This window comes from Psittacula echo (assembly GCF_963264785.1).
Source record: "Psittacula echo genome assembly, chromosome: 4".
NCBI lineage: Eukaryota > Metazoa > Chordata > Aves > Psittaciformes > Psittacidae > Psittacula > Psittacula echo.
Window position 1 is genome coordinate 28046593 of NC_137738.1, and position 26314 is coordinate 28072906.

Sequence of the window (26314 nt, forward strand, 5' to 3'; positions counted from 1 at the left end):
AAGTACACATTGACCTTTTGTTAGCAGATGCCACATAAAAGTTTAGTAATAATTTATGATAGCTTAATGCAAATCATGAGCAATTTTCAAAACCAGTAGTAGCTTAATTACGAAATCACTGGAAATGAAAGGAAATGTATTTAGTTCTCATCTATTAAAATAGTTTTCTTCAAAGTAAATTTTCTCACTTTTCTAATATACATTTCAATTTAAATAGTTTTATTTTTTCAGTATTTTTCAGTCCTGCTAATACAGAAAGATTAGAAAACACCATTTGACCTGTTAAATAATTAACATGATAAATGTATAAGCATTTGTTGATTTGACAGTTCCTGCCTCTCTTCTGAGATTTGGACTGCATTCAGATTTATAACATAAACTGGCACATGCGAAAGGCACCTTTATTCAGCAGTCTCTCAGGACAACCACTTGGAACTACGCATGTGCACTTCTCAAACCTTACAGTTTGATATCTACATGATGGTCACACAGGAAAGATGCATTCATAATGCATCCAAAGAGATCTGCTTTTGAAAGCATGGTACAATGCACACCATAATAAAATCTTGCATTTTTATTTACGTTTAGGTAGGTGTATATACTATTTTTTCTCTTTATCCAAAAACTATCTACCTTTTCAATATTTCCTCCGGTAGAAAAAGCAGAGTCCATCTGGAAACATATATACCTCAAATGTAGTATGCTGCTTAGAAATAGTCTTTCCACACATATCTGGTACTTGGAAGACAATCCCAGAAGAGAAGACCATGATTCTGGCAAACATTAGATACTAAAATGTAATGGATTCATTGCTATATGACAGTTCTGAATACAGGAAATTATTATCCTGCCATGAGAACACCAGTTACCAAGAGGATGAAGGATAAAATGTCTCTAGAATTACTCAGTGGTTGTGGGCTACTTATACTACATTAATTGATCATTTTACAGAAAGCTACTAACTTCAAATTAAGAGAATTATTTCATTGCCTGTTGCTAGCAAGTAGCCATTACTACAGGTAATTTAATGAGTAGAAAATACAACCCTTCAAATCAGAGAGTAGTGCTTCATGGATACTAAAATGGTATGGCATCCATACATGTGTATGTCTAAGGAACACAGTGCTGTAAGGAGAAAAAAACCACAAGGATGCAAAATTCTACCCTAAGATTCAAGCAAAAGATCAAAGACAGTATTTAAAATAACAAAGTAAATGCTCTTCTTGAGAACACTATACCACAGAGCCTTAATACTTTCCTTAGAAGTCCCCCATGAAGAACACACAGCCATGATTTAATAAATTACTGCAGTTCTAATCCAGAAACTTCAGAGTGACCTGCATTTGGTGACTTCTCTTCAGAGGCACATAAAAGCTCCAGTCTTTACAGCCAAGCTTTCATTTTAAATGCATTTAATCCAAACTGGAGGGCTGGTTTTCTAATATTTTTTTCTGAGCGCTGCAGATATCCAGCGCTACATTAACCAGACATAAAAGACAGTTAAAGAGAAGGAACATAGTTTGGTTACCCTTGTTTTCTCTTGTCATAAGGAGTCATGAACCAAATAAAGAGAAACAGAGAGAGAACTTTTCACCATTATGAGGAGTCATTCACAAACTTGCTTTTCAAATGTAGACATACAGCAAGCTCACAGAGCATTCACTAACACAGCAACATTAATCATCATTAATTGCAAGTGCACAAGGTTGGAAATTAAGATACTTTCAGCTGTGCAAAACAGCCTACCATTCCTAACGCTGGCTTCTGATTTCTATTTTCTTTCCTCTGCTTGAGCAGTGTCCAGAAACACTAAGGAACTTTATTCCACACAGTATAGGAGAATCTTAGCTGACTACGGTTAGCCACATTCTCTACAACTATTTATGAAAGCTGCAACAGATATATTGCCATGATCCACAGATGGGACTGTGACCTGAAATCTCAGTGAAGCACTGCATTCCAGATAGCGGATGCTTTATTTTCCTCTGCTCTTATACTCATTTTTCTGAACTGTAGCAGGAAAACCTTACTATAAAAATAAGATTTTTTTTTCCTATTTCTCAGTTGAGAACACACAGCTAAAACTCTGTCTGAAGCTCTCTAATAGAGAGACAAACAAGATGAGACCAACTAGAACTGGATTCCAAAATTAACTGCATTTGTTTCCATTACAACACTTGATTATCTTCATAGACACCCTGATATCCTGAACTTCATATTGAACAAGTTAACTGATGATATATCTTCTCTTCCATCCTAGAGTTATTTTCTGTAGCAGGCTTTTCTTCCAAGATGCTTCCAGAGCTGTGCTTTCATGTCTATTTGGTTTAGCTCCTTCTCTGTATGCAACCTAGATAAGGACAATTAACTGAGAAGCAATAAAATATTCTCCTCCCCTAAAGTCAGTTTTTATTGACCAACATCCTAGAAAGAAAACTTTTAGCACATTAGAAATCCAACGGTCATGGTAAGGCTGGAAAAAGGGCTTTCATACACATCCGAAATAGCAAACTTGTCTGGGGTGATAAAAATGTTTGGTTTTACGTCATATGTCCTCATGCATCCTCATTCCAAATATGGTGCACACAAAAGAAGAGCCCATGTGCTAGGCTAGAAATATTCGCTTATCACAGTTCTGTGATTTGAAATAGATAATTATTTTATTCCTGTCCTTGCCTCTTCCTGAGGATAAGCAGAATGCAAAAATACTGCTTCTGATTTTTTCCAGTACTTACATTTGATCAAAGTGTAGCTGATCAAAGAAAAGTCTTATTCTTTTTTGTGCCTTACTTGAAATGGCCTGCTAACAATCATTTCTGATGCTAAATAAGGTGCACTGAGGAGAAAATGACAGTATTTGTTTTATCTGCAAAAGTTTTGCAAGTTTTGTCGTTCCTTCTCCTCCCCTGCCTCCCCCCCCCAACTCTCCACCCCTTCTCCCCATCATATTTCCTCTTAGGAGTGTGGCATCTCAAAAACAGCTGAGAACAGTCACAATTTTAAGTAGAATATCCTCTAAACTACCTCATCTTTTCATAAAGCTGGTAGCTGGTAAGTCCGCCTGCATGATGCAAAGGCCCACACTGCATGAAATGCTTTGAGCTCCACGTCTTAATTTCTTTTCTCTCCCCTTCCTTTTCTTTCCCTCACTCACTTTCTTTGCCATAAGAAGCATTTAGGTTGTGCAAACTTGAAATTTGGAAGGTCAGACCTTGCAATAAGTACAAACTAACATTGCTGTATATAATAGCTCTCTCTCTCTCCATGATATTTCACTATCTGATGAAGATTTATGCAAAGAATTAACGAAGAAAATTACTACTGCAGCATTTTGTTACTTCAACGAGTTATGCCTGACACCTGTAAACAACTCAAAGTAATGAAAACACTCAAACCGTACAAATAAGAAGCTATTGTTTGGACTTTTTGCTCAAAAGCGTCATTAAAAAAGGTACTTCTTTCCTTACTGCATCTATAACTTGTCAAAAGAAAAAGCTTTCTGGTCAGTGCTAGGAAATTAAAAGAGCTCTAGTTCATTATATTAAGAGACCTATGATTTGTTTCTGAGACTCTTACTCAAGTGGGGGTTCTGCTAGCCTGTCATACTCACAACAACTGCTTTTAGCTGTCATAGACACCTTACAACTAAGCTACTGTAGAGTAAATCAGAGAGCTTAAATTGTCAAGAGTGCCTTTAACTGCCTTTTTTTTTTTTTTTTTTTTTTTTTGAGGAAGTACCTTGATAGCTTGTCTTATTCATTAATATACAGAACACTCATTAAAACAAAGAGGGAGTGTTACCAAATTCTGTTTGCATGAGGGGTAAGATTACTTTTTGTTCTCATTCCATGCTGAGAAAATGATAAAGCTGCTAGCTCTCTGTGCTATCTTGCTGCTTCCTGATACCAAGTAATTAATGAATTCAGAGTTCCACAGCTGGAGTCAGATGATTCAAACATTCAAAAATCCACCAGCTAGAGTTGTGTTCCTGTCCCAAAAATGCCTCCATTACTTCCCCGCAGCAGGGCAAAGCTTTTCAGCTCTGTGAAGAAACACGTCTTCCCCATCCCTCAAAGAGAGAAGCAGAATTAGACATGAAAGACACTTCTGTGTGATGATTCCTTCACACAAGGCCCTTTGGATGAGAGAAGGTGGTATTTTGCTCCCTTTGGCAAAGACTACTCCGCACATAAAATTAGACAGCAGTTTGCTGGTCAGTGGCATGGAAAACAGATTTTATTAAAACAAGGCACCAGGAGAAGTGATTAATCAGCCATGACTGGATGATTAGATGGGAGTTAATAAGCTCATGATGCAATTTAGCTGGAACTGATGGGTATCCGCAGACAGTATTTTCCTGAAAAATTAAGTTGTCAAATATTGGAGTAGATGTTATGAAATTAAAATTTTTCATATTACAGAAACAGTGCAGCTTAGAATGCACACACAATGTGTGCAATCAACGCTTTCCTTCTCTTGATAAGGTCTGACATGGATTTATGAGTGCACAAATCTGAAAAACTCCTATCCTTAATTACAATGCTCTACCATGATATGACTGACTTTTAAATAAAAGGTAATTAAATATAATTGAGATATTTGGTTTATGGCTATTTTCTCATGATCTCCAGAAATTATTTCTGTCTGTATTTCAGTGCTTTTCTAATGTAACTTGATTGGAGCTAGCGGCAGGGGGAGACTGTGGCATTTAGAGGAAAACAAGGACATACTAGACCTAATATTACTACAGGAGTAAAGAAAAGTTAGATATTACTGTCAGTAATTGTATACTGGTCAATCGGATCTGCTTCAAAATTAAGATCTTCTGTCAGTAAGAGGAATGAGACAACAACATATAAAAACTATTGATCCCACAGATTTGGAAAAATACGCAGCAGATCAAAAATAACAGCAAAAATGAAGGAAATGAAGGCTATCAAAAGAAATTAAAAAAAGGTCTTCGAAGAAAAAAGTTCCAATGCTAAAGAAATAAGTACCTGTCTTTTATTGCTGTACTCTGAAATCAGTGCAAAAATCAGTGTCAAGTTCATGTTAGAAAGATAATTACATCAATGCATATCAATAATTATGAAAACACTTGCTGAACTATGCATACAGGCAACAGAAATTGGTTATACTAACCTGCAAAACAAATGGGACTTTTACCTAAGCATTTCCTCTCATAACTGACTGCATGCTATGTGTTTGTAACCCTCCCTTTAATCATCACCTTTCTGATCTCATTTTCAGGAAGCTCTTTCCAAATCCCAACTACGGTAGGGTTCTTCATACTTGGCTCTCTAAATCTGACTTCTTGATTAGTCTCATCTCACCCACAGTCTGAACTGATCCAATATGCCAAGAGAAAAATAAAGAAAAATTTGCCCAGAATTAAGAAGCAAAAGCACTTAAAGTTCCCTTCATGAAATGCAGTCAGACTATAGAAAGGAGTCAGCTACGAACCAAAAATTCCTGACTGCTTTGAACACATGGAGGATAAGCAGGAGATAAAGAATTTATAAAATGCCTCCTGATGGATTGTTCTCAAACCACCAGCTATATTTGTAGACTTCAAATCCTCAGGAGATTTGCATTTCAAGTTACAAGGAAAGCCCCTAAACACTGTCTGTTCCACAAAAGGTTTCAAAGACTAGCCTGTGTTAAAAGATATTTGGAACAAGAGAATCTGTGCTAGTGGGGAGAAAGAAACAAAAAGAGCAAACAAACAACAAAAAAAAAAGTAAACCAGAAATGCTTTCCTAAATGTCTTAGCATATAGCGAGGGAATTTTTGTACTTCACTGATGAACCGTGACAAGCAGAAATCATGAAATTTTACTGTGAAGATTGACAAATCAGTTAATTCCATTAATCCCTTGCTTGAGCTTTTAATTTTCCTACAGAGATGTCTGTGTTAATGTATAATTTTCTTTACAGTTTTACATCAAGCCAGAAAAATACTGAAACCATTAATGAAAGTGATTACTTGGAAAAAGTAGGAAAAATCACTGAGATTACAGGAAAAAATCCAAGTAGGAAGTCTATCCTATGTACTCTTTTTTTCATGTCAACCCATGCCATGGTATTCATGACTTGAGAATGGACTAGGCAGGTTGTGTAGATGCAGACATCTAAGCTACACAAAGGCTAAACAGTGTGCAAACGTGGAGAGTGTCTGTGTTTTAATTGTCATTTTTACAAATGTTCTCAGCCCCATCATGAAGTTTTATTTTTTACTTTGCAGAGAAACAAATACACTGTGGATGAAGCATTTAAACATTACGTCAATTTGCTTTAAATTTTCACTGGGAAACTTAAATGGCAGAATTTTAAAAACCTACCCAAAACCTTTCCTAGAAAAACAGCAAGAAGCAAATTCTCTCAGCTATAAACTTTAGACAGTTCCAGGACAAACTGTATGACAAATATGCATTTCAAAATTTATTGACTCCAGTTTCAAGCCAAACTGGGAAAGGACTCGGCATTTTGTATCCTGTGGGATCACTGCAGGAAGACAATTGCGGTCTTTCCTCTAGGCAGAGGAAAATGCTGGCTACCTAATACGTTCCTCTGAAGATCTCCAAACCCACCAGGAAGTACTTTCATATTTCACCAAGTAACATACCTAAACAATAGTGACAGAGGATTAGAAATCTCTCCTGACATCCCTTGAAACACCCAAAGGATTTATCAGTTACTGATGCTATTAAAATTCGGACAAATGCACAAGTTCTGTAGAACTTGACACTGTAGAGACCTACACAGTGAACTGCTTTTAAGCATCTGAAAATGGAATTTTAGAAAAAGAGAAAAAAATCCATAAATATCCAGTTACCTAAAATAGTGAGCTGCTCGATGACCTACGTACACACTACGTTAGGTGAATTTACCACATGAAATAATCACAACTAAAAAAAACTGTGGAAAAACACAGGGTTTCCAAATTTGTCCTTTTCTTTCTGCTCTGTATGTACCATTATCTTCTGTGACTCATGCCAACATTGTTTTTACTAGAAACTTCTTCTAAGAAAAGTGTTCTGCATATTTATCAACAGACTATCAGCTACTAAAGGCTGCTTCAGGAGTGGAAGCTGCATCTACTGCCATAATTACAAGCACATTCTGCACCATCAGCACTATCTGCACACACAAGCATTAACTACAAAGATCCTATACAGGACTTGCTGGGACAAGGTCCTGCCTGCAGAGTGGCAGCTCAACACTAAAAAATAAAATCCATGTTTAAGAAAGGTTGAGTGATTCTGATGCACACTGAGGCAAGGTCTTGGTTTATAGTTCCCACTGAGTTTTGAGCTCATCACAAGCCTTCCTTCCCTGCTGAGTTTAGCCAAGGTGGATGACCCTGCCACTGAAAAAAGCAAGATAGTGCACCTGTGGATCGGGGTTCACAGCTTCTGCTGCATTCAGGTCCCAGCCAGGCTATAAATCAGGCACCTGGAGCCCAGAGCCAGAATCTCATTTCTGCAAACAGAGCTGCTCCCTGTTTTCAGCTGTTCTCTGTTCACAGAGAACTCTGTTATGAGCCCTGGTCATAAACCCCTTCTCTCCCCCTACATCCAACTCAAGAGTTGCTGCCATCCTCACAAGTAAACTAAAAATGCTAGTCTCTATGATGAGAAAAACTAAAAAAAAAAAAAAAAAAATAAATAAAATCTGCCTGTTAACTTTAGACCTGGAATAGTGTAACTCTCACACAACAGTAATTCTCACTTAAGAATTCTTACTTACTTAAAATAGACAGATACGCTCACCTGATTGGAAGGCTTTGGGTTTCCTATTGTTATTGAAACAAAACATTTGATGTCTTTCCAGCATAACCTTCCAAAACCAGAAACCATACCTTCTCATGAATCAGCATTACCACAGTTGCTAAGGAATGGCTAAGCATTTAAAGAAATTGTTTTTCCACAAACATATAATTGTTAGGTGTAAAATAGGTCTCATGAAACCTGCCATTTTTGCTATAATATTGTAGATTCACTTGAGGTAGCTACCATGGATTCTAATTTCTTATTGCCATGAGGAGATACAGTTACACATATGCAGATGTGTTCTCATGCTTACAGTACCTATCCAGACCTGTTCAGTGAAACTGTCAGAAAACCATGCAGGTTCATCACCAACTCTGACACAGCATGCAAGCAATACACAGATGAAGCCTGCTCCTCCTCAAACTCAAATCTTTCCCATTTCTGTGCAGGACAAGAATCCAGCCTGTTCAGTACTAATCACAGTCCTAGTCCTATCTCTTCTTTTCTTTTAAATGCTACCCATGCTGCTGCCATTCAAATGTTACCCCTTTGGGGAAAACCATTCACATTCAAACTTGATCAATACAGAAGTCAGTGATGCATATATAGCATCATTAGCATCAAAAGCACCCCAAGATGTATGTTGAAACCTGCAATATGAGTTAGAAACGGAACTGCATTATGAAAATCTTGACTGAATTTCAAGATTAGGGTGAGGGTTTTTTAATTACCACAAAAGGTAGTGGTATGGTACCTACATAACTATTTACCCCTGATTCTAATATTGTTTATATCATGCAGAAATCTCAGAAGTTACTGAATACAGGAGTACCAACGAAGAGATGGCCAGATTCAATTTCCTAAGAAAATCAGGTAAAATTTCCAGGAAATTATTTATTATGGCATTTCAGCATTTTCACAAGGAGAAAGTATAAAATGCGAGAGCTCTTGAATGTAGTACAGGAAGATTTGATTAAACCACAGAAACACACAAATAATCAGAGTAAAAAAAAATAAAATAAATCAGAAGCAAAACACAGTTACAACTTGTCCTGACCATTGCTAAATTATTCCAGAAAGCTCTGGATTCACTTTCTCAGGATCATTCAGTCTGGTAACTTTAGTGAAAAACAAGGCACTGGGTTCTGAAGAGAGTTCACAGAGAAAAATTAATGCCCAGGCTAAGATATAGATAACCTAAAGGCTTTTTCTGGTCTTAAATGTTTTATGAAAAAACTAAGGATTTCCCTTTTCATATTTCATCTGCTTTTCTAATAATAAAAGGTTACACCCAAAAACCAAGTCAGAATAATTACAAAATAATACCTAGGCTATAGGTCCATCTAGGACAAAGCAGCTATAATTCTGCCTGTCTAAGAGACCAGAGCCCATACTCCGGGCATACATGTAATAATCATCTTCATTTACACAATTATTTACTAATAAAAGAGGTTGTGGTTTTATTTTTTAAGCCAAAAGCATACAATCAAGCTATGAATTTCAATGTTTTAATAAACTGCCAGAGCTAAGCATAGTATTTTACCGGGAAATGATGAAACTTCAGAGTACAAAGTAACTACTTGGCACCTAGACCTAGAAGCAGCACTTTCCTTGTTATGAAATTTCACCCATTTCCCACTGTTGTCTGATACTAGCATTTAGCTGATTCAGGATAGAGAAGTGGGTATACTCAGATTAATGGATCACTAATCTCCTGAAGTATGAAAATTCTAGATTTGGCATTCTTGCACTGAAAATGTAGGTTTTTATTGCAGAGGTACTCCTGCAGATTTAATAAACACTAATTGAGAATTCAAATTAAATCCAGTTATTGCACTTACTTATTCTTTCTTAAGCACAAGAAAAGTTTCTTTTTGTTCTGATTCAAGTCAGCCTGAGATTTTGATCATATTACTCAAGCATTTCATCACTGGTGACTTACCTGTTATATAATAAGAACACCTGCTATATAAACATAGCATTCAAGAGATTACATACCACAAAAAGCAAAAGAAGCACAAGGAGACCACTTTTTAAACACAGCAGCCTTACTAATTTCTAATGTAATGAAAAGTAATTGAGGACTGAAAAGGCCTCCCTTTGCAGGACTCTTTCCATTAGAAAACTGAGGTCATATTGAATCCAGTTTATAGTAAAAATATGTCAACAAAAACTGCTACACTTTCTTCTCCTAAATGAAAGAAAACACTGTTATAAAGTAAAAAATTGATGCTGCTCTTGGAAGGTAATAGTGCTTCAGATGCATGCACAAAATTACCTCTTCTCATAAAGCTTGAAGTAACCACATCAGTCATTAAATGAAAAATTCATATAACAGCTACTTCAAGCAAATAAGAAGCTGCCTACATAACTACCCCACAATAGATAACTATAAACACAAAGGAGAATGTTACCTATTTTTCACAGATACTACATACAGATACCAAAAGTTAATCATATTAATTTATCAGCAAGTACATAGTCATTTTAGTATTATCATTATTCTAGGCTTCCAGAGACTTACTAGAAAGAAAAATAACATTGACAACAGTATGACCTTGTCCATCTACAAGCTACTATTTTCAAGATTATTCTCTTTTAATATCAATATATTAGTAAGCCAGACACTCACAGGCAGATTCCTAATTTGCACAGAAGCCAGTCAACATTTTTGATAGAAAATTCATTATTCAGTGAACACCAGCTATTTGGGTTGGTATAGCTGTAGCTCTATCTTCTGCTAATAATGGGATTTCATAGGTGTTGAGAGCACAGTAAACTACTTTGTAAACAGGCAACAACCACATAATGACCACACTCAGACTTTGTTTTACCTTTATTGTGTCCATATCAGAAGACACTTAAGTACAGAGTACTGTACACCAGTACAAGTGCCATCACATTTCTTTAGGCAGACAGATGAATGTCCAGAACTCTAACCTTCATGGTTATGCATAGAAAATATCACTAATTATTTCCAGGAAATACCAGATTACTATCAAACACATTTCTTCCGGCTTGGAGCTATGCAGGTCCCATGAGTCACTGTGCCCTTTTTTTTTTTCACATCTAGTGAAGAAAATAGTCCAGAACTAGTGCAAAAGCTCTATCTGAGACTTCTACAAAGCCTTCTTTAGCTTCCCACAGAATCCCGGAGCTCACATTTTCTAATCATTCTGCAGAGAAATTCATTCTTTATCTCTGGATGTGATCTTGGTATTAAGAGTAAATATTCACTTAACAGTTGGCTTAACACAAACTGTCACTGACAGCCCAGACATTGGATCATCCATAGGACTGCTCCTGGATTTCATTTCCCAGGTACCATTTTCAGCTGCAGTGCCTGGCATTTTTAGGACTGACTACACTATGTTAAAGTTTGCTTTCTCAAGGCATTCCCAGAAATATCAGAGACATGCTTCTCTCCTGCCAGCTTGAGTGACAGACGTATGGTTAACCCCTGCTTCTCTTTTATCTGTGTAACTCTTTGGCCTATAGTCACTCTTCTTCACTTACAGTTTATAGAATTTCAGCTGGAGTATGGCATTCAAATACACCCCAACTGAGTGTATATGGAACACTCAACTACACCATAACAAATCAAATTAATTACACAGCAGAGAACATTAATTAGACTACTATGGTTTACTTGTAAATACCTATTTGCTAGTAAAATGATTCCTATTAGGATAAATAATAATTTAATTAATTCCTATATCTTTCATCTTCCAGACTGTATAAATGCACTAGTTTCCACATTTGTTATCCACAAATACTCAATACCAATCTATTTGCAGCTCTGAAAGTGCATTATAGAGAAAAACAACACACAGGTAATTTCAAGACTACCTGACAGTCTCTCTTGATATAGTCAGAAATGCTCAGAAAGCTTAGCTGTTCTTATCCAAGTGGTCAAGCTTTATACTTCACATTATAAGATCTCAAATTAAAACATTCTTGGAGCTCTATGCTGACCCACAGCACATTGAAATTGTTGGGACTTTATAACTCTGGAAAGCTTCAGTGGAAGCTGGAAGTGTTGAGAATTTCTCAAAATGAGACCATTCCTATAGCAAAGTGCCAGTCACGAAATCTGTGTTACACATTTCATGAAAAAAAAAAAATCAAACAAAAAACTGTATTTTGCAAGATATAAAAAAAGTGAGTATTTAATAACTTACCCCTTCTGCCTTTTCTTCTGTGTTGGCCAGCATTTCTTGGAGGGCCCGTACTGACAGAGACTGCTCCAGCACAAAGGTGCAGATGGACAAATCAGGTGGAACATTCTAAGTGAAAGAAAAACATGCAATCACATTAGTGACAGATTTGCTGAATGGCACATTCCAGTGCTTCTGTTCTCCCTAAATTTCCATGAATTTGAAAGAACTGCTATATCCTAGAGGCTGTGAAAGCTAGCCACATACAGGGCTACAACAGTTATGGCTTAGCCAGCAAGAGGAGAACAGTGATCCTTCCCCTCTGCTCAGCATTTGCAAGCTGACACTGGGAGTATTGGGTCACTGGTACTGAGACACTGGGAGGGAGGAGGGGATCATCAGTCTTTACACTACTGGTTGTAGCCAGACCTCATCTTTATGATGATTTCCAGGTGAAGATGAATTTTCTGTAGTGGAAACATTAGTCATTGAGTACCAAGGCCAAGCCAGCAGCTTCTCAGCCTTGCAGGGCAGTATGCTTTACCATAAACTGGTCTAAGCGGGATAAAACTAGTGTCTTATAAAAATAAATATTTAAGTTGTCATGATTGGGAAAAAAAAAAAAATCCCTGAGCTATAGAAAAGAATTTTCCAGATTATTATAAAAATTCCTAGTAAAACTGAAACAGGTTTGCAATAGAAATATCTAAGCTAAAAAGTAACAAAGTAACCCTAAAATTAGATTTTATGTGGGGATCTTTTCTTCTCTTGGTAGAATATGCAACCCCTACACACCTTTTCTTGCCTCCAGAAATTCTTTCATGTTCCTTCTCTTTTTCTTTTCATGTTAGTTGCATATTTTAGTTTAGGAATGTTTTTACTGACTATTGGAAATTGGTTTTATATATCATAAATACTTTTACTGCTAAAGCTGTAAAACTCTACATTTATTGAAATTGTTCACAGTTTGAAGAAGCCTCTTCCAAAGACTCAAACATTAAACTGTAAAAGCTAGCTACAAAACCATCTCATTCCCTATTTTTCAAGAGGGTTTTTCTTTTAGTTTACCCAGAATAACTCACACTTTCAATAATAGCTCATTAAATTGTTGTTCATCACTCCTAACTACAGTAATTTAAGTCTATTAACTAATTTTAATAATAGATCCTTTGTTACATTCCACTATTTATATTTCAATAAATTAATATAAACTTGTATTTGAAATTAAAGCTTTAGCCCAGTCAAAAAGCATTAAATAGCAGCCTTTTTTGTATGAGATTTTGGCTGACTTATGCAGTAATACTTAGGCATGAAATATTTTTATGCCAACACTTAGTATCAGGCCCCTACTTTACTTCACAGTATCACAGTATGCTAGAGATTGGAAGGGACCTCAAAAGATCATCTAGTCCAATCCCCCTGCCGGAGCAGGAACACCTAGATAAGGTTACGCAGGAATGTGTCCAGGCGGGTTTTGAATGTCTCCAGAGAAGGAGACTCCACAACCCCCCTGGGCAGCCTGTTCCAGTGTTCCGTCACCCTCACTGAGAAGAAGTTTCTTCTCAAGTTTAAGTGGAACCTCTTGTGTTCCAGTTTGTACCCATTACCCCTTGTCCTATCATTGTTTGCCATTGAGAAGAGCCTGGCTCCATCCTCGTGACACTCACCCTTTATATATTTATATACACTAATAAGGTCACCCTTCAGTCTCCTCCAAACTAAGGAGACCCAGCTCCCTCAGCCTTTCCTCATAAGGGAGATGCTCCACTCCTTTAATCATCTTAGTTGCCCTGCGCTGGACTCTCTCCAGCAGGTCCCTGTCCTTCTTGAACTGAGGGGCCCAGAACTGGACACAATATTCCAGATGCGGTCTCACCAGGGCAGAGTAGAGGGGAAGGAGGACCTCTCTCGACCTTGTTAGGTTTCTTGTTAGCATTTTTCTTTTGTAGTTACAGATGCTACAACAGTCCTTTTCACGATATTACTAGGCCAACAGACAACTAATTAGATTCTCTTCAAAATATCCTTGTAATGCAACTACTATCATAAGCCCATACTTTATAATGCATAAAAGAGAGCACTCAAAGATCACAGGTTGCAAGGTGCTGTTTCTGCTCAGTAAACACAAGTACAATTTTCTGTTCTTGAAAGCCTCACAGAGACGAACTGCTTGACAGTTAACCTGCCCTCAATACTCCCCAGTGAAGACTGACTGACAAACAAGTCTGAAGAAAACAGATGATACTACATTTTCTACATCTATTTGGTTACAAGCAAACATATAAGCAAACAGTCTCCATAACAATGTTACTACTGTTACTAGTGTTATTTAAAGCAAGATTTCGGCTGGCAGAATATGTTTCACATGTTTCACATACAATTTTGTGACCTATCAAAATTTTGTACTACTAAATCTACCCTACAGGTTATACACCCTAAAATACAGAAAATCTTGCATCATTTCACAGTGATCAAGCCAACATAACTAGGATACTCCTCTTTCATCAATTCCATTCTTCTTTACATTCAAGACAGCCATGAGTATTTTCTTCCTTCCTGATTAAAACTGCGAATGGAGTCCCAATGAACACTTTTCAGCTACTCTCATAGCAGGTAAGACACACTTTGTGCAGCCAGAGAGCAATAAAGGAGACCTGTATGAGATGATCTTGCTTTAATTAAGTGAAAGAAACTTTTTGCAGTCTAGCAAAATGTTAGAACCAGTTTCTTTTTCTTGAGACAATAGGAAAAGCACATTATCCTCCCTCATCTCTGCTGCACGAATGCCTAGACACTTGGCAGACCTCAGAGAGCTGAAGGAAGCCCTAAGAGCTGAAGGAAGATGCATCTACTGATGTTTGCAGTGAGTGCACGATTTGGACTCTTCCTCTCTGTCAGTTTCTCACCCGAATCTGCTCTACTGAAGACCCCACAGGCAGGGCTGCATACACTCTACAACCACTATGGCATGGACATACATGGGACAGATGGAGAACTGCCAGAATACTTAATTCAGACAGTTAGATCTCTGCATACACCTATACAGTCTATTTCAGTAACGATACCTATAAAGTTCTGGATTTAGAGGATGAGGCTTCAGGCTGGTATACAGACACAGATTGATGGTTCCTATTTGGAATAGCCCCCCCAAAAATAATAATACCAGGTAATTATACTAAAAATATTATTCACAGTGCATTTTCCATCTCATCAAAGCATAAAATAAAAATGAGGAAGAAAAAACACGACCTTTACCAGTCCTCTAATTCTCTACCTATCTCTCGTATTAACTCACATAGAGATGGAGGATGAAATATGAAAAGTAAAGGTATTCAGTGCTATGTGGCAGCCCAGCATTTCCTACTGAAAGATATTTTCATAGAAATTACATTATAGTATTTTGTTCCCAATCTTGAAAATTACTGCATAATCCAGAGGCTGCAAGGAAAAGCTGTAGCAATCAGTTTTGCAATGTCAGGCTTTTCTCAGGACAGGTCAAATGTGTAGGCAGATAGTTTAGTGACTGCTTTCCTAGATTATGAACACACTATTCAACCATAAAGAATTCTGAAGAAAATATTTTGCTGTCTAACAACCACCCACCAATGAAGTTTTAATAAAAAGCAAAACTACTTTTAACTACCTGGAAATTTTCAACAGTTTAATGGCAATAATAAATCTTTATTTTGAGAATGGAACACAATTAATACCCAAAAAGATGACCAGTGCTCAAAAGCAGATGTCTCAGCAGACATAAATAACCATGAAAACCATGAAAAATGAGAAAAATGGTTCATATTCTAAATGGGTTTGTTTTGTTTGTTTTTGGCAGAATACAGAACAAGGTCCCTGTGCAGTCCAGGGAACCTGTATCACTTATCTTTAATGTGAAAGACCAGTGGAAAATTATGATAAACAATGGCAGTATTCAAAATTAGTTACTTTTCAATAATGTATTGGAATGCATTGTACGTATAAAATGTAATGTATAAAATAACACATTTTGATACATTTGCAAAATCAATTATATTTTAATGATTTTTAACATAAAATATACCCAGTGACTTATAAAGTAAAAAGTAGCACTTTTTTCCCAGTATTTCTCAGAGTTTAAAACATTACTGATTTTCTATTCTTCTTTGCAGTTTTATCTTGTCAATTATTTGTCTATACAATCTAGTCACTGAAAATTACAACCTAGTATGCATGTAGCTTGATAAAAAAATAGATTACATAAACTTGAAATCGTGTATTAAACTTCAAAAGCAGATCCATCAGTACTGCTAGAACAAGAATAAATTATTAACTTTTTCCATTGATTCTTCATTATTGTTTGCAGTAGCACAGTAAGCAAAACTAGACCAATTAATGCAGTTCTTTCCTTATCTGCAATTTTTAAAGCATGTCTATTACTGGAGTAATTGCTGGATTATTTGGAAAATTTGAGAGTCCCTTATTTTTCCTGCCATTTTAAATTATATTTATTGTGTACACTAATTTTTGTAGCAATATTTGCATAGTAAATTATGCCTTACACTGTGGGAAGCAGATTTGCAAATTAGATAATCATACCCTATATTAAAAAGGTGTTTTGAGTAAAGCTTTTGAAATGCTATTTAAAAATATCTCTACCTCTAGTCCACTCATAACTGAATAATGGATACTGGATGCATTCATTACACATTACTTCAGGTTTTAGTGAATTATTATTTACAAGCATACTGCACTCCAGCATGATGACAATGAAAGCAACAGGCTGAGATGTAAAATTCTGTCCCACTGTCATTACTCTGATGATCAGACAGTGCTAACAAGCCACAATAACATGACCTGCTCGTATAATTTGATATATATAATCTTATGAATGTAAATTTCTGCCTTTCATAAATACTAGTCCAAGACTGAAGAATAATAAACAGCATCAGCAAACACAGTTTTGCCTCTAAGAATAAGCAGCTTTACCTCAGCTTTATTTCTATTCCTAGTTATTTGCAGGCTTCCTAGTTGTTTTCCTAGGCTCAGCTCATGGTTATTTTTATTTCTCTTCTAACCAAAATCCCACTGAAAATTCACTTGCAGGTATTTCATCTCTAACTGTATACTAAATATTCACACATCAGTGCCTTAAGAGCCACCTAACTAAGCAGCCTGGTTTATGAAGCATCCACAGTTTACATCAGTGCCAAAAAATGAGATGTGGGTGTTCATAACTTTTTTTAAAACTAACACATTTATTAGATGCCTAACTTTGAGAATCTAAGTAGGAGGATTCAGAAAATTAACTTTAGTACAGAATTAAGCAAAACATCTGTAGTCCTATTGTGGGAATAGCCTGAAAGAAATTGTACCCATCATCTATTTTCTAGCTACATTTAAATTTATACATCTCAGTCTTTTTGGCAGTCCTTTTTACTTAAATGAGATTCTGTCTGATAACAGTGATGAAACACAGTCAATATTATCAAGCAAAAACATCCCTTTCTAGGACTTCACATAGAAGGCACAGCTTTTCATGTTTTCAAGCTTGCCATCAAAAAAAATGGACCTTGCATAGAAATATGTGGCTCTGACGACAAGTCCCATCAGCTAAATGGGATGAATCAGATTCACCAAATCCGCAAACGGAAAAGACAGAGAATGAATTATGAATCTTACACTTTCAGTTCTAGAAGAGAGGACCTTTCGTTAACTGTGTCAAGCTCCTGAGTGTTTATTGTTGGAAGACCATGAGGCTTACCTGGCCACCTCCTACAAAAAACTTGCTCTCAGTCACTTAGTCTATTTCAGTGTGAAACAATCACTTTCTGTACCAGGCATTTATAGGTTATTCCATCCAAAATAGTTGTTTCCATCAAAAGCAGATTATTTACAACATTCAAAACTTTTTGTGATACTATCTCTGAAAACTGTAATGTCCCCATGTTTTTGGAAGAGTGGGAGTGGCCTTTTGTCACAAGTATGCTTTATCACAAGTATGCTTTTCATTTTTTCTAGGAAAAACTTTGAATATCTGGTCAAGTTCTACTTCCTAATTTTTCACATAGTAAAAATTTTCCTGTTAACAGTTGAAGCTTTAAAGATTCCTTGTTCACAGGACAGCTGTTTCAGGGGAAAAACCTGAAAAACTTACAGGAGTAGACAGAGAATGAAGCCAGAATAGGGTCCAAAATAAAAACACCACAAACCAACAAGGGAAAACACCACCAATACAGGCCAAAACAGCTAGTGGGAGAACTGCAAATACATTGTAATCAATTCATTTTCAAAGCCTAGAATACAAGACAGCTCTAAGTCCTCAGTGGTTCTTATATTAGTTGCCTAAACCACTAAGTGCTGATAACCCGCATTATAACAGATCTTGTTTATCTGACCTAAACAACTGTGTTTAATTTTTTAAAATAGATTCTATTCTTGTGGCCACATATACAAAGTTTCCCTATTGTACCCACATTTGTGTGTGCAAAATTCTCTCTTAAATGAAGCATTAGATATGACAAACCCAGAAGTGAAAAAAATCTTGAACATACTTCATGTTGATATAACAAAGAAAAATGCCCATCTACAGAAGTCTTCATCTTATCACAAGGAGTTACTAGTTTTTAACTCATATGATTTATGACAATAGTAAAGACCAAAATCCTTCCCTACTTTTATTTTCAGATAGTGAATAATAGTGAATATCATCTGCTGGTCACAGTGGAACAGTTCACTGGCAAAGAAAAATGTATTACCTGAAACTAGGGCTCTACAAAGAAAGTATAACAACATTTAGGAAACTGCTTCTTGGGCTCTTCTTCTCTCACAACCTCCTTTAAAAATGCATAAGAAACCTATACTTAGGCTGTTGTTACATAAGCACAATTATATTCTTTTCTTTTATGCTTGGAAAGAGCATCAAAGTTTCATGCTACAATTCTTCGGTTTATGCTCTTCGGTAACAACTTTGTTCCAGAGAGCTGTCAAGGGTCTTGAGGCCATTATTAACAGAACAGACTGTCTTCACTGCTTGGAAGCTGTAATTCCCAGTATGATGTTTACTTTCTTTATAGTTTAGGGCCTCATACATTCCATCTCTAACAAGGGTAAGGAAAGAGGTAATTTTCTTACATTCCATCTCTTCCCTCTGGTCTCCTTTCTAATTATGCGTAAGTCCAACATATCTACACTACTGAAGGCTGTTTCTCTTTCTTAACTGCTCCCTGAAAATTTAAAAATCTTAGCAACAGATAAAAAGTGATACTGGGTAAGAAGCCATACAACTGCATTTCAGCCTTGGTGGATAAACCAGGTCAATCAACAAAGCAGACATTACAACATATGCTGCCGTAGCCAGAAGCTTAGATGAACATTAGCTAATACTGTATCACCCTAATGCAGTGTAAATGTGGTCATTTTTAAGGTAATTAGGAAAATTCTATGCTAATTAATAAAATAAAAATTCTCATAGGATAAACAGTACTACAGAGGTTCTAGGCACACATCCAAATTAACAAAACATTTTTTGTTTAGCTTCATGCTGATTCTGCAAATTCTACCTTATTATGCTAATCTTTTGTGTATTACTCAAAACTTTACAATTCCCTTTTATTCTTAGAGATTATGTTATATATGTAGCTACTTCAACAAGTAATGGAAAATTCTATGGTATTATGATCTGGGAGGGTACTGTTGCTTTAGAACCTGGAAGAAGTAGCTACCTTTTGATTCCTGATCAGAAAGATGATCTTTATAAAATGCTCTTTTGCTCCTTTCTGGAAAGCATAGCAGACACCCAACAGGAAAATCTTTCTAATCTCTCACCAGATTTATTTTATTTATATATATATATATATATATACACACATATTTGTTATTTATGATGAGTTATGCTCATTAAAACAATCATATTTCAAAGCAGGAATCCTATATTTTTTCAGGATCAAACAAGCAGGGTAAACATGCAAGTCTGTTGTGGCTGTGATAAATAACTGACATAGCCTAACCTGTCTCAGTAGAAATCTTACCACTGCATAATAAACAATAAGTCATTATTTGCACAGAGTCTCTTACTATTAAATTTTTCACACAGCTGAAATCTTCACAGTGGAATTATAACATGTAAAAATGAAAACCAAATAAATATCAATACTAACCCTTCCAGAATACCCTACGCCAACTCTAATGAGGAACTCACTCACTTTGTAGTGAAAGTGAAACAACAGGCCTAAAAGAAGCAAAACCTGCATACTTATTTCATAAGCTATCAACTATAAAATAAAATAACAGACACAAATTTTTAACTTCAAAGGATTTTATCACACATTTTCAACTATTACTCTTTCTATTTTATGTTACTGAAATCAACAGTCAACTGGGAAAATTGTTGCCTATCAAATATTGCTGGAACTGGGGACTTGGGAATTTATGTTCTGAGTCATCTCTGACTTGCCCTTAAAGAAAAGAGATGCATCATCAGCTCTCTCCTGGGCAACACAGTTTAAAAGTAGCAAAGCATACGCAGCTACCAAAATCCTTTGTGGCAAGATGTAACAATGCACTTAGGCACTTACAGTACTAAACCGCATATTGGCAGTATTTTCTTCACACCTATGCAAAACAGATCAGTTTTGCTAACTAAAATGAATAATGTATATCTTTTTTTGAGTCAGTACTCATTCATATGTTTAATTAAAAAAAAATACTCAAAACAAATTAAATACAACCACTCACAGAATTTTCAGCCTACCCCACCAGGACTGCAGAAGCTAGATATACTTTATTCAAATTTAGTTGTGCCATCCCCTAACAGCATGGACTGTCTGCCAGGAAATTCTTCATGGATTCAGGGACATATACTGTCAGAGTTTCGCTGCACATGAAGAGTACAATAATATTTTCAAGAATATCTATTTTTAAACAAACTCTCTCACCATGTATACTCCGAAATTGTGGTTTATCTGTAAATGTGTAAATGTATAAAACCCCTGCCTCAGTGTGCATGGCACTGCATTTGAGCATACACTGCATAATATAAAAAACACCCATTTATTTTACTATGCACCTTCATCAGCTACAGAATCACAAAGCTTGTAAGACTAATTAGTGATTATTTGTTCAGCTTCTTCAAGATTCAAATTCTGTCCTATTTTGGTCTAAGGTGCCGAAATATTGTTACTAAGCTGTTAAGCAAACAACTTTTAAGGGGCTCTCTGCTTTTCATTCAGTAACATAAGAGCACAAAAAGCTGCCATAAAGTACCATCTAGACAGAAATACCCACATGCATTTCCCAGCAAAGAACCCACCTGCCTCAGAAGTGAATTATGTAAGAGCTAATAAAGCAGCTTAAGAATTCAGATAGTAAAGACAGGTCAAGGACCAGGTAAACTATGTGAACTTTTAGTCTTTTCCTGCTGCTCCTGAATACACGTTCAAGAAGGGAGTATAACAAGAAGTTTACAAATACTGCCCCTATGTGAGACTATCACATTCATTTAGACCATTCACCAACCTGGAGTTTCCTTCGCTACCGTCTTGAAGTTATTCCTTTTCAAGATTTCACACTTTGACATCATGTAAGATAGTAACTACAGTATTAAGACTTTGCAGATACCTATTATGGACAATCATGCATTATTTTATAGATGTTTTTATTTTAACAATTATCTAAACTTTCACCACCAAGCAAAGATGTTCTACTCCTCCACTAAGGTGCACGTCTATGCTGGGCATTTAACATAACCTTTCAAATGCCTTTTTTTTGGTGTTGCTTTTTAAAAATAATTAAAAAAAATATTGCAAATTTTCCAAAATAATCAGAACTCTTCTTAATTATTTCTCCCAAGAAATCCATCTTTTCTATAGAAATAAAACAATTGTCAGTTATGTATATGTGAAAATAATGGATCTGTAGAAACTATAGATACAGTTGTCCTCTATAATAAATAAGCTTGAAATGTATACAACAGGAGATAATTCTTTCGCTAATTTGAGTTTTAAAAATGGGACTTTTATGATCTGTACACATACTTCCAACTGTACCAGCCAAAAGAGGTCACTAAGTGTACTGCTCACCAAAACACATATCAAATACAGCACTCAAAGCATAGTATTATTACGAAAGCTAAACAAACTAGGCCATGTTTCTTATTTCAAATAAGACTTCATTCCAATTGTACTTCATTTCTATGGACCTTTTTCTACTGCCTAATAATTAATCTCTACATACTGGAGAAACAAATTTGGTATTACTGGGCTTTCCTGTTTATTGAATAACAGGCACTCAAATGGCTTCTTGGCAAGTCTGTTCATCCTTCATGTTGCACTGAGCGGAATATTTGTTTGCCTTCCAGGACCTCTGTCCCGCCTTCTCAGACAAGTCCTGTGCTGTGCCTGTTTGTTTTTCTCTTGGTACTCAAAATGTCACAGAGCCTGGGCATTTTCCTTCCTCTAGAAACAACTTGTCCCTGCTTTGTCTTTTAATTACCAAACCATACCTTGGCCATTTAAAGCACTCTAAACGAGCTAAATTAATTCATCCTATATTATCTGAAGCCATGTGAATGATGGCTGCTACCGGTTTTGATGCACTTTCCCTGGATTATTGCCTTTTACTAGCTGTAAACACTGAACTGTTCAATTAAAACCCATTGATACTAAGAGAAACATCAAGAAAACCTGAAATTCCTAATTTCCTGTTACCATTAAAAGACATTTAAATGAGGGATAGAGGTAGAGTTTGCAGGATTGTTAAGGGAAGACTGTATCAGCCTTTAGAAATCAGGCCAGTGACATTTGCTTCCTACACTTTTTGTGATGTGTGTAAAAAGCCAGTTCTTATGGAAAGGCAATGCTTTTGTAGATGATATTACAATCATAGAATCATAGATATTTTTGTAAATATGTCAAGAAAAGAGTGTAAATACCTGGAAAATAGAAAAAGCTTCCCACTCCTAAATACATTATTTATATCCATTAGTAAGGGAAGACAGAAATTCTAAGGAGTTCAAGCTCAAAACATCAATTAGTATTATTCACAGGAACTCACTATATGTACAAGAATATCGCTTTCTGTAAGACATGAAAACCTCTCACACTCAGTTAAGCAGAACATTAGCTTCAACCCCTTTCAGCTCACACAACTCCCCAACTAACAGATTTAAGGCAGCACAAAAGTAGACTGCACAGAATCATTGCTTTACGAGATCCTTGCATTGAGGCACAGAGAACCATAAAACTCCTTTTGACTTATAACTACTATTTGAAAAAGCCAAGCCAAGAAAGAGAAAGGAAGGACATCTTAAGCTACTAATCATACTGTGGGAAACCACAATATTATTCCCATCCTCCAGCTACTACATCCAAGTTGGTTCATTTAGAAAAAACAGACTGGAGGCGTCAGTGTGATTCAGGATTCAGGCATAAATTGCATGTCCATCACTGGTACCTACAAGTTTTCAAACAAACAGCAAGCTTCCAGCCATTTTTCAAAAATAATTAAACACTAGGAAAAGCAGCCTTCACTCTGACCTTCTGCCTTTATGCAGACTCCTTAGGATCATAATTTTGGGTTTGTTTTCTTTTTTTTTTTTTTAATGCAAAGCAAAGTGACTCTTTTTTTGCTTGTGAAACCAGAAAAAGTTATGCTTGCATTTGTACGCAGCAACCCCCTTAGCAGCATTAAGAAAATTACTAAAACCAACTTGCATTTGGGTTTCAAGCACAGCGACACAAAACATATATATTCAACCTCCAAGCTTTTTCCACTTGCACAATTATTACCTCCTCCAATCAAGATTATTTATAAACTAACACCCTCAATTTAATGTTGTAAATACTCCTTAGGATAGCAAGATACAGCATTCTCTTCATCGGTAAAAAAGCACGAATCTTCCTCATTTTTCATGGGGAAGTAGCCAGAAGGAAAAACCAAGAATCTTCAAAATCACCAAAAGATAAAAATTTCAAAAAGTCTAAGCAAACAAAACGAACAAAAAAAATCCTTCATATCCTTCTTCTTTGTTTTGTTTCAGATATCAGTCAATCAGATATGACTGATACTACTTACCTCAAGGAAGTACGTAGATTCACTCATTAATTGGCCACTTTTCTTTATCCTAATTTCTGAGAGCCCATTGGGCTAGAATGATTCACAGGAGTCTGCTGAGCCAGACTTAGCCCAACAGTGCTTAAAAATACTGAGTAGAAAGTAACAATGCAATTACCTCAAGTGCTGAGCAGGACTACATCGCTAAACAGAAACTCTTGCTTTAGACAAACATTGTCCAAAGGGCTTAAAATAAACATTTGAACTTTCATGTGTTCTGAGCTTGGAACACACAGACTTATAAATCTGTTTTTTCAGGTTTGCAGATGAGCAGCTACATATCAGCCTAATTAAAATTCCGATGACTCCTTTGCAACTATTCCACCTGTACCAATGAACTACACACAATTCTGCTATAAACCCATCACAGAAAATATTTAAAATCCTGAGCTCTACAGGGCTTAGCTGAATATGTCACTGTGTAACCTTGTGATATTGTTACCCAGGGTAATGCACCAAGCCCAAAGCAGCCGGGGAAGTGCTAGCATTGAACAGCTATCAGTTTTAACTTTGATCAGACACAAGCATGCAGCAAAGAACTCACACCTCAAAATATTCTGGTTTTGCTCTATATATCACTTTATTTATCTTTCAAGGACTTTCTGACAGTATTTTAGTACACAGCTAGTGTATTTGGTGAAGGCAAATAATCCGTTTCCAGTCCTTAACACCTAATCCCAAGATTATTAAAAGTCCCAAGACTTTTATACTATGTGGAGGGTGGGGGGAGAAACCCAACTACCAACTCTGCAATGGCGTGAGGGCATTGCTTTGAACAGAATTTTCAAAATGCAAATAAACAAAGCCATCATGCAATAGCAACTCTTCTTTTTAACAGGAACAGTACTAAGAACGGTAGGACTCAGAAGCTAAATCACAGCAAACTAGCAGGTTTTCAGAAGCCTGCAGGAAACTCACCAAAAAATGACTGTACACGGCATATATGACCTCCTTCCATCATGGTGCTTGGATCACAGCTTTATCTCAGATAAGGTTTTCCAGCATAATATCTCCTTCTTTTCTGTTTTAATCTTTAAATAACGAGAGGCCTAAACAGCTACTGGGACATAGAGCTATAAAGGAAACTGCTTTAATGGGAGTTTTCAGGTCTTGTTCACTTAGCTTGCACCACAAGTTGAATTCCTGCATTTCTTTCTCAATTAAAAACAAAAAAAAAAAAAACACAACCAAACAATGACTACCACCAACCACCATCATTATAAACATTTAGGGTTGGTTTGTTTGCTTTTAACAGACATTTAGATACTGAAGTTGCAAACTACTTATTTGAATGCAGAAATTACAACTCAGGTTTTGTTTGTTAAATAAAAATTTTACAGCTTTGGATTACATTTCTTGATTGGATGGCCTATGTTATTACGAGTATGAAACAAATCATTAAAGATAAAAAGAGTGTTTTCAAATTTGTCTTGCATTGGTTAGCTGCTAACAGACATAATGTATGCATACATATCATACGTACTACTCCTTCATTCAGTGCCATTATCTGAAGTAGTACCATCACCTAACTCCCCAAACATGCTAAGTTTTATTATTATGTCTACTAATACTGCACACAATTTTCAGCTGATATAAAGTCATATTTCTGCTGCAGCTTTAGATTAATGGAGATCTGACCCAGTGTGTTTCACATTCATTTGAATATTTCACATTTACTTTAAATTATTTGCTTTCCATTTCAAGAAGTAATTCTGTTGGTTTTTGGGATTAAGTACAAGGATCACAATCAGGTCTGATGGCTATGGCTACACATCTGCATGTAGGCTCACGATTTATACAGGGCTTAAAAAGAATAAAAATTTAATCTATGTACATAATAAATAATATTTACAATTATATTAATTGTGTTGCATAAAACTACTATAGAGAAGCATTTTATTGGGAAAGAATGTTTCATGGAACAAAACCCTGTCTGGTCTACGCCTGTGAAGACTTCCTCTACATATGTCTAAATTATGAAAGTAATGTGGAAGTACACATGAAATGGTTACCAACTTTTCATTTAAATTATTAAAATTGATTATCTTAGTGAATGTCTGCTAAATGGAGTCCTCTGAACACGACATTACATAAGATTAAGTGCCATCTTTGCTATTAAATATGAACATTTATTTTGGCAACATAACACAAAGGCAATTAAAACTGCCTCAGAGGTGGAGCTACAAAGCCTTGCCAAAGGCCTCACAGAATTTTTTTACTTCTTTAGAAGGACAAAATGGAAACATAAGCACAGAAAGAAATGACTGCAGCTACCAAAAAAACCCAAAACAAATACCTTGCT

The 26314-nt window shown here is 36.0% G+C and overlaps 1 protein-coding gene across 1 annotated transcript in view; it reads right to left on the bottom strand.

Moving 5' to 3' along the window:
* RYR2 (ryanodine receptor 2) overlaps positions 1 to 26314 on the bottom strand; it is a gene marked incomplete at both ends in the record, with an annotated part of 387777 nt that overhangs the window by 252949 nt on the left and 108514 nt on the right. The window contains one exon of the mRNA XM_080615870.1: positions 11953 to 12057. Coding sequence (XP_080471996.1) covers positions 11953 to 12057 — 105 coding nt within the window. The remainder of the gene's footprint in view (positions 1 to 11952; positions 12058 to 26314) is intronic.